Source organism: Rhea americana, unplaced genomic scaffold, assembly GCF_003343005.1.
Source record: "Rhea americana isolate MKP2758 unplaced genomic scaffold, rheAme1 scaffold_383, whole genome shotgun sequence".
Classification (NCBI taxonomy): Eukaryota; Metazoa; Chordata; class Aves; order Rheiformes; family Rheidae; genus Rhea; species Rhea americana.
This window is the reverse complement of record NW_028186516.1, coordinates 271,299-283,907: the sequence shown is the minus strand read 5'-3', so window position 1 is coordinate 283,907 and position 12,609 is coordinate 271,299. Positions and strand designations below refer to the sequence as shown.

Here is a 12,609-nt window from a genome sequence, read left to right as displayed (position 1 = left end):
ATGGGAGTTGTAGGAGCTACTGCAACATCACTTAGCATGACTGAAACCCCAAAACTTGCAAGATTTAGGAGTGCCTGTGTGGTCCTAGCATAGCTTGGCCTGACCCTGTTTCGAGTCCTGTTCATCCCTTAGACCAGAGATCCCTTTGCGAGACTGTTGATGGGCTCTAAAAAGAAGACTGATTGGGTCAATGTGTGCAGCATTTCAATTTTAGGACCACCATGGGCAGGATTTGCAACCTGCCTGAGAGGGGTTAAAAGCTAGCTCTGGCTTTTTACATTCTGCCCTCATATCCTTTAACAGTTCCATAGAATCATTTGGAATACTGTTAAAGCTGAACAACTTTTCTTACGGTGTGACTGTTTCTCTGTAAGTGTTGTCTGAGACATGCTGTAAGCTGTGAGGTGAAGGATTTTTCTTTTGTTTTATTTACTAAAAGTCCTTGTCTGAGAAACCTGAAGGCTAAAGGCAGTCTCTCTGGAAGAGAACTGGCTTCTATTTTACTTCCTCTTGGTGAAAAATATGGGCTGTGCATTGCTGTTACTAAAGAGGAGAGCCCTTTCTTGAAAGCTTCAGAGGAGACCAATAAGCATGTAATACAAGTGAAACTGCATCGTGGACACTGAAGGGATTTGGGCCTACTCTGCCAGAATGTGGGTGACTTGGATTAATAAGTCTCACTCAGAGCTGGTGAAAGAGCTAAGAATAAAATGCACTTACTGGTATTGCAGCTCTAGGCTGCAAACCTAAGGAACATAGTTCCAGGCGCTTAAATGAGCCAGAACAAGAGGAAAAGTTAAAGCCATGTCTTCTCATTACAGTAAGTTTGCCCAGCAAAGGTCTTTGAGGATGATCTCTGAACACCTGAAAAATGCGAATCTTTGGCTTCATTTGAATATCTGTATCTTATGGAAAATATGGAAGTTTTATAAGAAATGGGTGAGCTGCTTCCATCTGTAAAACAGAGGTAGTAAACTGAGGTACAGAAGGAAAAGGTATCTGCTCCAAATATATGGGTCTCCTGAAGTCCAGCCTTTCTCCTGGTTTATGGGGCTTCTTTTGAAGCGAGTGATTTGGTGCAGATCTCTCCTCAAYGGCCTGTTCTTCATTCACTTCTGCCTCCATAGCTGTCCAACAATTCTTGTCTTGGTCACCGTTGTTTTGTGAGTCCAGGATAGGACTCTGAGCCTAAACAGAGGCCAAGATGTGGGGCTAAAACTYCTGCCTGCTTTGTGAGGTGGGGAAGTGCTATTATTGCCATCCTTCTCTTGCATGTGAGATCTGCTCAGCACTGTATTTGTTGCCCTGTGTTTTTTCTGTCAGAGGAGACTACTTGCTTTCCTGTCAATAGCTGTGAAAGTGCAGTTGCATGAGGTTTCATTAGCTGTGACCTGCCATCTGTACTGCTGTTCCTTCCCAGCCTCTTCCCAGCTGAGCTTTCTCGCTGCCGGCTGGCTCTGGAGCAAGGCGTTCCTGGAAATATCCAAAAATCTTCACACAGCAAAGCAGTATCATCCATCAGGTTTCCACTGTTCAGTGTGTCCTGCCCATGGAGACAAAAACATCTAGTGTTGCCAATGGGAGGAACCATTTGGGAGGGTTACCTCACTCCCAAACACTGCAACCTGGTGCTGGTCAGGGCAAGGGGTGGCGGGGAGGAGGAGGAAGACTCCTTCCTGCCCTTTTCTGTTGTGCTCATCTAGCTGAGTAATTTTGGGAGCTTGTCATCAAAATTTTGTAGTAGCTCTCAAAAATCAAACTATACTCTTAATGCAATATATGGGGCTATTTGTTTGAAGTGGTCTTCCTATGTTCACAAAAAGATCATGGCAAATGAGGATAAGAGCCAAATATGTCCCTCTGCCTCTGATGCATTGACTGTGCCCTGGATTGATGCATAGGTGAGGTGAGCTCCTCTGCCTTGGCACTACACCAAAAGTCATCAGTTCATTTTGTGCAGTCCTGGCCTGTGTTTGGTGCAGTGACCGGGAAGCAAGAGGCCATGAATTCCATGTGATTTCAAACCCTTTACTAGTAGACGGAACTCAACATTTGCTCATTAATATTCTCAGACCAAAGTCCCTTCTGGTGTAAACTGGCACGGATCTATTAACTTCAAGCTATTTTGCAAAAAATATAGCCCAATGCTTTGTTTTAAACAACAAAGCACAAAGGTTCTCAGTGCCTTTGTGGCACTTGGTTGCAAACAGCTTAGTATAAGAGTTAATTCAGGGTTTTATGGAAACCCTATGGAGATTGGATAACTCAGCTGTTTTGTTTGAAACCTCTCAGCCTCTGATTGCATCAGGGAGGGAGGTATTTTTAAAGATAAGATTAAGCCAACAGTTTCTAAAACCTTAAATTACACCAGATGAGGTGTAGACCAGCATAGCTAGGATTTGCTGATGTTAAGGGCATGAGCTAATAGATTTTACTGGGTTTACTGGCAGAGAAAAGTGGCAGGTGAAGACAGTATCTCATAATGTTTATAGCTATGGGATGAAGAAAAAAGAGGAACATCTGTAGAAATCATGAAAAATATTTGGCTAAGTGGGACGGTAATCAGCTGCATGTTAAACAGCAGTGTTATTTTCTACCAGCAGCAGTACCTAGCAAACTTGGTTTCAGACTACACAGAGTTAAGACTGACTATCCTGTGAATTCTGACTGCTTTGTGGGGCTAAAATATCTCTGTCTGCCCAGATTTTGCAAAACCCAACCAAGATAGTTCAGGGCATAGAGGCAAGCTTTGTCCAAGGCAATTTAAAATTGAATAGTGAGGTGAAAGATTGGTGAGGAAACAGTGTGCATGTGGCAGAGGTGGGACTAATCTTTTGCATCCTAGTAGATGCTGTGGATACTTGGCCAAACTGACCCTTTGCACAAAGAAACACTAAGTACTAGAAACAAGGAACATTAAGGCAAAGACAGCGAGGGTAAGGCTTTGCTTGCAAGACATCAGCAAAGTGAGCTGTACGGGGAACTGCATCTCAAAGCTGCCCATCAACTGCCTTCTGTGAATTCTCTTCTCTACTTTTAAAGCCTGCCAAAGGGCTCTCTCTCCCCTGCCTTTCCCTTTCTCTCTGGCAGCATGGTACTTGTGATACCTTCCTTGTCTTGTCAGCCTGCTCACTCTTAGTACTGGAGCTTACTGCTCCTCAGCTCCAGTCTGATCTCTGTCCATTTCCCCACTAGTTCATCTCACTTTAGACCTTGACTGAATCTTTTCCTTATATTTTTCTCTTGGAATTTTCTTCTTTCCACTATAGTATCAGTGATGTCTGCTACTGTGTACAAACTAATTCCCTCAGGTGTTTGAGGATATGAACTTTATGAAGGCCACAAGAAATCACACCTGTTTCTTCTAGGAAAAGTTGGACAGGCAAGCTATGTGAAACATAAACTAAGGTGAGCTTAGTATCCTATTTCAAAGGGTGGCCCAAATCAGCGCTTAACAAGGAATATGAAAATAGGCGAAATGCAGTCACGCTTCCCTCAAATGTGCTCCCAGGCTTCAACAACTTGCGGTGCAGGGGGTTCTTAAAAAATGAGTTCCTGTTCATTTACCAGCCCCCAGTAGACTTCTGTGCAGCTCTCCAGGCAATTTGTGGGGAAAGGAGCATGGGGTAGTCCAGTGGGAGCCTTTGACCGAGTGACCCAGTGAGGAGGGGGAATCACAGGGCAATGTGCTTACCTAGCTCACTTCCTATTTATATTGTACACTATGTGGGGAGGGGGCGAGATGGTCTCTCAGTGCAATGTCAATATCGYGTAATAAGCATGGCAGACCTTAGAAGAGCCCCCTGAGGTCAGATTGGAGCTGGTGTAGTGCTGGGCCAGGATATGCCTGTGAAGGACTTCGGCTTGGGAGTGACCGTTTTACACTGGGACGTGTGTTGCTGTCCTGAGTTGCTGGTAGTGAGCATGAGCAAATTAGTAGCCTGGTGCTCACCAAGTTTTGTTAGTATTCTTTAAGTGTGCGTGCTTGTTGAGCACAGAATTGTAAGCACAGCAGAAGAACTGATCAGAGAAAACTGCTTCCTTCCAGATTCCCCCCCCCTTCTGTCTACAAATCGTTAGGAACGTTGAATCGTGGTTTTGTGCTTATCTGTCTCTACCCTCCTGTCCCAGGTCATTCCCTAAGTCTGCACTGAATGACTGCTGTTCAAAGCACATGTATCTCTAACAAAGCAGAGCAATTACAGCATGATCTCAGTGTGGTTTTCATTACAGCATTAACAAAGCATTCATTTCTTATTTACGGGGCATTTACGTAGGCAATTTCTCTAGCTCAGAGTGTTCTAGTATCTCTTTCTGCATTCCTACCTCCCCACAAAATGGGTTTGAAGTCCCATCCTCCCTCCCTACCCCCAAGAGAGAGAGAAGAGGGAAAAAAAAAAAAAAAAAAAGCCATTCCTCGGAGAGCTGTCACAAGGCATGGCATAAGAGGAAGAGTCAGCCAGGATAAACAGATATTATGCTTTGGTAGGTGGTGTGAAGATTCTTTTTTCCAGGTATTTTTGTCTTGCATCTTAGATGATGGAGGAACAACAAAAGTGCTTCAGCTCATGATGGCTTAAGACTAAGCTGCATCTCTCAAGTGGACTGAAGTACCCAAGTGAACAGCTTTTGAGTGCCGATGTTCCTGAGGGAGCCTTGTGCGAGAGCAGCCAGATCTCCTTCCCCTTATCCCTCTCTGCCCTGGTTTGGCTGTAATAAGGGCTATAGCTGTCTTTCCCAGAGGAGCAGAAGACCAAGTCAAAGCGTTTACTTTTTCTCTAGGATATGTGCTTTAGTCAAATGCAAATCATGGATATAAGGATAATAGAAGGAAACTGATGGTCTGTGACAGGCAAGAAAATTGGCAACAAATTTTTGCAGCTTTTTCTGGACTAAAATATTGCTGATACTGTGAATCCAGGAATTAGCTGGGGTAGCATATTGAGGTGGTAGCGGGAAAATATTTTTGCTTTCTTAAAGTCTTAGTGTAGACCCTTTGCAATCCCTATTCAGTCTACTAGTTGTTTCTTGGAGTGAACTGGTTAACTCAAGGAAAAYCTGTTATCTTCAGCTGGGTTATATGGCTTAATGAAAGTATACTATCTTTCTTGGTCATCTTGTTTGTTTTTTGTTCCTCTCTTCTATCAAAATTTGCTATTCTGTGTTAGAAACAACGTGCATGTATTGGAGGGAGGGGTGTTATTAATTTTATGGTTAGGAARTCCTCCAAGTCCTGGCTGGCCAAAAGGTTACACCATGCTAATGGCCAAAGAAACCACTCGCTAATGCTGGGACTAATGGATTTTTCAGGCTATAGATAATTGTGAAGATTTGCAGAAATACTGAGCAGTGAATTACAGGAAGATCAGCATTAGGAAGTACCTTGTTGAAAGGACATCCACAGAAAAAAACACGTGTATTTTGCACTTGGTTGGTCTTTGGGATGTGATCAAGGCCTGGGAGACCTTTCAGTAGCATTGGTGAAGGAAGCAAAGTGACTCTTGCAAGGCTACACAGCCAGCTAGTGGCTGAGCTGAGAACAGAGTTCACTTCCTGTCACTGACTTTGCACATCTATTCAGAGCGCTCYGCCTCCTGCCTTCCACAGCTTTTCCACTAGTATTGTCAGCTGAGAGAAGTCCAAACCACAAAGTTCAGATCTGGCACAAGATCCAGAGTTTGGGAGCATTCGGGCTCATCTCTCACTGCAGAGTTTTTTTCTGTAGCCTACAAAAAAGGCAGCRTGCTTTCAAATGCATCCTGCAGATACAAACTCAATAGCAGATGAGAAGTGTTTTGTTTTGTTCAATTTCCCAATGTAAGTTTTCCAGGAAGGAGTCAGATGGCCAGAGTTATGCAAACCAACTGGATCCTCTTTTGTTTAGAGCAAAGAAAAATAGTCACTCATTTTTGTGGTGAAACACAAACATTCTCCAAACAAAATCTATCCCTGTAGCCAGCCTGGCCAGCCATGAAAGTCCCCTTTCGGGACTCTGAGACTGATAAACTTTCTGGAGAGGCATAGATTTAATGAGAATTGGGAGTGGAAAGGAAGCAAAAGAAACAAAAASCTAATGGAATAATCCATGTAAAAGGCCTTGCAAGATTAAACCAGCTTTTGGTGCATGGGATGTTCTTTGGCCTTGGCTTTCAGTGTTAGCAAAGGAAAACAGGACAGTGGTCTTCATTTCTGCATTGTTTGTGCACTGAGACAATGCCATAAAATCACGGKATTTAATTCTATCTCCATAAATCAAGGCTGAGAACAGGGCCAGATTTACCACCTCTGTGCCTCTCTCCCATTTGTGAGAAGTGGGTGGAAATGATTCTATTCTCATTTGGTAGCTTCATTGCAAAGCTGTGAGTGCCCTTACATGAAGCAAGCTCACGATAAATCCAGCGCCTGTGCTCTAAACTACATGAAGTGTGTGGGATGTGGAATATATCAATATATCAYGTAGTTCAAATGCCTATGGTCAGTCAGTCTCTCTTCTGGTGAGGCAATCTTCTAGATGGTGTAACACTAGCATAGCAGGGTCCTGTGCTAAACAACATCTGCTCCCAAAACCTGTCATAGTGGAAATGCGAGTCTGTTCTTGCGCTGGGGCTGTAGAAAATCAGCAATGATACTCAGCACTTTCAAGGCCAACAGCAGGACCATGGATCTGGAGTGTGTCATGGAAGCTTGAAGACCATGTGGTAGCTAAGCCATGATATACGTGAGGTCTGTTGATGAAAACCATACAGCGGGCTGAAATGTTTCGTTTTCAGCTGTTTGCCTGTGTGTGTCAYGCAGTCCTTAAAACATTGCTGTGGGCAACCCAAAAATTCAAGCAGGTGTATATATTCCTGTGTGTGTATATGTAGGTTTGGAACTGCTGGAAGCTGAAAACAGAAATATCAATGAAAAGTTGTAGCCCTCATTGATTATTTTTTCCCCTGTTTTCTTAATGAAGTATAAAAAATAAACTGCTAGAGGAAATCTTTTTTTATATTACTGCCAGAGGGAAGTAGTACATCAGTGTGAAATGGGAGTTGTAATGTGTGATACGAATTACTGGAACAATATTACTGCTTTCTAAAACTTTGTATTTGGTGGCAACCTCTCCTTTTAGGAATGTCTGGGAGAGAATGCTTGACTGAAAGTCCTGTGCCTGCAATAAAGGAACAGACTCCTGCAGCCTGCAACTCCACTCTTCTTTATGCCTCACCCACTCTAGGGAAACATGCTGTGTGGCCCTGCTGCTGAGTGAACTTTGAGCTACCTGCTGAGATTAGGGCCAGGACCTATACTATTGCTGTTACCCTAACTGTTATTAGACCATGCCTGTGAAAACAAGTTTATCTCAGCTGCAAGCAAAGAATGAGCAAGACTCACAGCTGATACAGAAATTACTTTTGATAAGGTTACTACATTCTCCTTGGCTTTGGGTCTCTTAACTGTTTTTCCTCTTTCCACTGGCACCTTAAATGGAATTGTAACTTGCATAAGTTCCCTCAAAAACAAAAGACCAGACGGTCAAAATAGCTCGACTCTTCATTAGATTACTAAACATTTTGGCTAAGCTTTCATCCTTGCTCCTTTCCCCTGTTGCTGTCAGCAATAATACCTGCTGGACACTGAATGCTTTTTAAAACCTTGATTCCGTGTTGCTGGTGTTATGTACCCTCTGAAACGTTAACTAAGCACACTATGCAGCCCTTCCCCTTCCAGCCAAAATGATTATTGTTGCTGCAAACAAGCCGTGTTCTTTGCCTCCGTGTGATGAGGCATAAGCAGGGAGGAAGTGCTGGCGCTACAGGTGGGAGAGAAGAAAGGGCAGAAATGGCCCAAGAAATGGCAATGAATGCCATCAAACAAAATGGAAGTTTTAACTGGAAAAATTCAGGGAATTGATGATGTTTGGTAAAGCTCTCATTTCAGATATATCTAAGCATTGCTATGGAAGGCCCTAGAGATTGTTGTAAGAACAGCTGGTGGAAAGCTTTCCAACAGTGACGTGCCGCTGGGAAAATGATGATTCAGCAGAATCAACCTGTTTTGTGGGAATGTGTGGTTTCCAGCCAAGGAAAAAAAAAAGGAAACCAGCCTGTCTGGCTTTTTTTTTTTTTTTTTTTTTTTTTTTTTTGGCCAACCTGTGATCTCTAGTCAGCTGGCAAATGGGCTGGGAAGTTCCTTGGGATCCCCAGTTCTCTGGTGACCAGCAGCTGGTATAATTTTGTTTCACTTCTTAGGAAGAGGATTGTTAACTAATGTTTGTTTCCAAAGCAGTCCCTTATCGATAATCTTTTTGTTCCACTTTATAGAATCAGAGAGTAATTTAGTCTGGAAGATTTAAGTTAAAATGAGTCTTGAAGTATAAAATTTTCCACATAAATGCAGTTTTCTTAACCCAGCTACTTYGAAGTGTATGTAATGTGGTGCAACTCTCTATGAGTCTGCCATAGGGAGAGACTTGGATGAGCTGCTCTGAATGTTCAAAAAGCTTTGCATCTGCAGTTGTGTTGTGGCTGCAATGCGCTGTTTTCAACAGCATAGAGTGACTGCAGGAATGGGGAGAACGCTGCATGCAAGTTGCATGTGACAACTGGTGTGGGGCTTCTAAGTGCACTGAGGCATTCGACCCTGCAAAGGCAAGTGACATGTCTTTGCCTGCCCTGTTGTAGGAGCAGAGGAGCAAGGGCTTTGTGGGATGTTGTCACATAAGATGGATGAGAGAGAGCTGGGGCAGGCTGCAAGCGAGACAGTTTTAATGAGTTTTGCAAGCCTATGAGGAAGGAGCACTGGCTACCTTTCTGTATTTTTCCCCACAATGTAAATGCAAAGTGTTAGCTCTTTTGTGGAGATGCCTTTACCTTGCATTTACTACATAACACCATGGGCTAAAAGCATGCACACTGTTACCTCAGAGCAGCTACTATGTGGTAACTTTTTATCTCAGGCACACATAGTTTGTGTTTGATCTGTGTTGTGTACCATGAGTGAGAACAATGTTACTCTAAGCTTGAACTTCAAGACTTGTATTATTGATTTGGTGATAAATCACCATACCTGTTTGTTCTTTTTCAGATGAGAAGCCTTTTGTCGTGGAAGATACCTATTTACTCTGCCCGGCACCTGTGTTACGAGATGTTGGCATGTAAGTTTGGGATTTTCTCCCTACATATTCAAATACTAACTTTTCCTATGGGAAGCATCAGTCTGCCTCTTTACTACACTCTGCTATTTTTACATGTGTCTAGTTCTAACACTGTCTCTTGTGCTTCTCATTCAAATTGATCATAGTTTCTAGACTACAGGTTTCACACAAGGAAATTTAGACGCTATTTGAGCACTGCGTACAGAGCGTTGTTCACTGTCATGGGTTATTGGGTCAAAGCAAATATGAGTGCAAAAACTGGCTCGATCCTTTCACGCCATTTTCTTTTTTCTCTGAGGTTTATGATCTGAGCTTAGCTGTGCCTGGTAGTTATGACTTTCCCTTAGCAAATAAAGTGAGTTCTGTTCACAGCAGAGGACTGATGTGTTCTTGGTCCTAGTTTAAACAGAGTTAGGTACTTGAGAGGGATTAACTAGTTATTTTCTAATCCAGGTCTAGCTAATAAGTGAATGACATTTTTTAATGAAGGGGGTTTCTTTACCTCTATACTATATTTATTAGCTAACTCTAATAATAGCAGAGGTATGTCTCTAGGCTTCTCAGTTCAAAGATATAGACATTTAATGACTAATGACATTCAAAATAAAGAGGGTATTTTAACATTTTAGACCTGAGAAGTAGCATTCCCTAAAGACAGGTAGGAGGAGACCAGACACAGCCCAAGTTATACCTGGCTGAAGAAAATGTGCGATAGACATGAACACGCATACTACAGCTATGTTCATCTTGGGGTTAGAGAAAGAACTAAAACAAAGCTACTTGTGCTGACAAGCTTTGGCTGTGCAGGTAGCAAATGGTTAAGTTGTCAGTTGCGCATTACAGTGCGGAGGTGACAGAACCAAAGGTGTGAGTTAGCTGGGTGGAAGGCTTTTCACAAGCATCAGGAGTCCAGGTTCTGGGAATGTATCTAGTAAGGGATTGCAGACTAATTGGCCTGACTTATTTCTTGCCTTTTTTTTTTTTTCTTCCTAGGGAAGCAGCTCTTCAAGTCAGTATGAATGATGGTTTGAGCTTCATTTCTAGCTCTGTCATTATCTCCAGCACGCATTGCGTAAGTTTTGATTAATGCTTCTAAAACAATTCAGTGGGATGGTAGTACTTGACTACAGGTGTTATAGCAGTATTAGCGATTCAAGCTTGTAAGCTTTGTCTGTGAAGGACCTGTTGCCMTGTTCTAAAGGTGAGCTTGTGAGCATAGTAATCTAGCATTTTCTGTGTCACATGCACTGTGATATGGCAGAGCAGTTGGGTCTTCAGGTAACAGTGTGGATTCTGTATCTGCTATATGTAGACCAGAACAGGACTAGTCTGGAGGTGTCTATGTTTGCTTGTCTCTTACACAGGGARTAAGAAGCAGGTCTGCTGGCTTCAGTAGCTAGATTGTTTCCTCTAATGCAATTGTGTGCCAATGGTGACAGGCACAGAGCAGTAGTGATCACACACTTTGTCTGGAAACCAGTATGATTGCCAAAAAAAAAAATTGGAGAACTTCTCTTACTGAAGTACTTGGCTTAAGCTCGAGTCACGTGCTTCATTGCCAATAGTGTCTGGATTGCTGTACTTATAAGACTTCTGGGGAACCAGGCAATGAAACCACTTAAGGTTGAGTGTTCCTGAAAACACTACTTCTATGAAATCATGGCTATAAGGTTGAAATGACTTGTGCTAAGGAAGGTATTGGAAGAATTTACTTTGAGTTCAGRATGATCCTTTGTTGCTTCAGTGTATTCAGCTCTATTCATCTCTGGTAAGGTTTATTTTTTGTACAGCGAATGGTTGAGACTCTGCTATAGTTCTATCATGTATTGATTTAAATTATGCAGACATAGATTTTGTGGAAAACTAGGGGACTCTTGTCAGAGTAAGATTTGCAGGCCTTGAAAATCCAATCCGATTGTACCAGCTTCTTTGCTACGTTATCCAGCAAAGGCATGTTGTGTTTCCATACAGAGTAAGTAAAAGGCAGAGTTGTATAACATCCGATTACTAGTAGTCCTCTGTGGTCTGTAAAGGCTGATGCACAAGACAAAAAAAAAATCGTTTGTGTCACTTTTTTTTACTTGTTCAACAAAGACAAGATTGTTTGTGGGTGYAATTCTGAGCATTGACATGGAGGGTTGTTCTCCAGATCTTACAAAGACATCTTTATGCCTTGAAAGGAGGAGTTTATTTTATTAAGATTTAATTTTTTGGTTCAAGTTCCCTTTCTCTCATGGTGAAAATGTGTTTGTGTGTGTCAGCAAAGTATGAGAATATTTTCCTGTGTTTTGCTCATATGAGGCAAGACCTGGGAAGAATTCATAGAGAAAAAATGTTCTTCCCTGATGATACCCATTCTTCTAGGGATGGGATTTTTATTTCCAAGTTATGGTAGATGAAATATTTGTTTCTTTTCATATTTTATGAAATAGCTGTAACGAAATTTTTAGAAAACCCTACACTTCACAGCAGTGCCTGCTCTTCTTTGATGCCTCCAGACCAGGAAACTGTTTCTTATCAACCTGGTTATCTTAAATTTTAGTGTAGGTTTCCACACTCAAGAAGCTGGACCAGTTTCTCATGGATTTATGGTACAAAGCCATTTTATATTAGCCTTGGTCCTGACTTCTGTATCTAATATTTAAAGACTCCTAGGAATGAGACGACTAAATAAATATCAGTTTTATTAAGCAGTGAAAACTCTTAAAAAAAAAAAAAAAAAAAAAAAAAACGCTTTTCATTTTGGAAGAATAGATCACTTTTGGGAAAAGAAGCAAGGGATCAAAGCCTTCGCCTTTTTCAGAAGAGCGTTACAGCGTCAGTGCTGCATGCTGTTACTCAGCAAGCCTCAAGTCCTGTGATCATCAGAAGCTGGGAGGGGGAAATGGAGGGAAGAGCACACAGTACTCTTATGTTTTTCTAACACCAAGTGCCAGCCACTGAAAATGGGATACTGGGATTTTTTGCCTTGCCCAGTGCAGTCATTTTTGTGAAATTGCCAAGTAAAAGTGTGTTTTCTCAAACTATGCTGCCTTCGTATTCAAATACTGAATGCGTGGCAAAAATATTGTTCCTGTGCATGTGCCCCTTCAGGGAATGTCAGAGTTTTGTAGCTCTCAATGCAATGATGCACATCTCTGGTATAAATTGACTCCCTCTGGGAACAGACAGTGCTTTTGCATGAGTGCACATTGCCAAACTTAATCCGTTATTTGCATTTTTTTTTCCACTTGAGATGTAAAATCTGCTACAGCTTTTCAAGGTGGTTGGGGACCAAGGAAAAGTTAGGAATGAAGGCATATGTGATGACTGACCTCATCACCTTCCTAGTCTGTTGGGAAAAACTTAATACGTTTCACTTTCAAGCATTGATGCTACTTGTCAGTTCTGTCAACTCCAAATTAGCCTACATTGTTTGGTGCTGTGTGTGTCGTGGGGGTTTCTTTGTATGTTTTTAAGGAGTCATGTAT

At 42.1% G+C, this 12,609-nt stretch overlaps 1 protein-coding gene across 1 annotated transcript in view; it reads left to right on the top strand.

The window, feature by feature from the left end:
* Positions 1–12,609, top strand: part of ANTXR1 (ANTXR cell adhesion molecule 1) — a 101,187-nt gene that overhangs the window by 31,499 nt on the left and 57,079 nt on the right. Inside the window, exons 11-12 of the mRNA XM_085313376.1 lie at positions 9,070–9,139; positions 10,133–10,211. Coding sequence (XP_085169502.1) covers positions 9,070–9,139; positions 10,133–10,211 — 149 coding nt within the window. The remainder of the gene's footprint in view (positions 1–9,069; positions 9,140–10,132; positions 10,212–12,609) is intronic.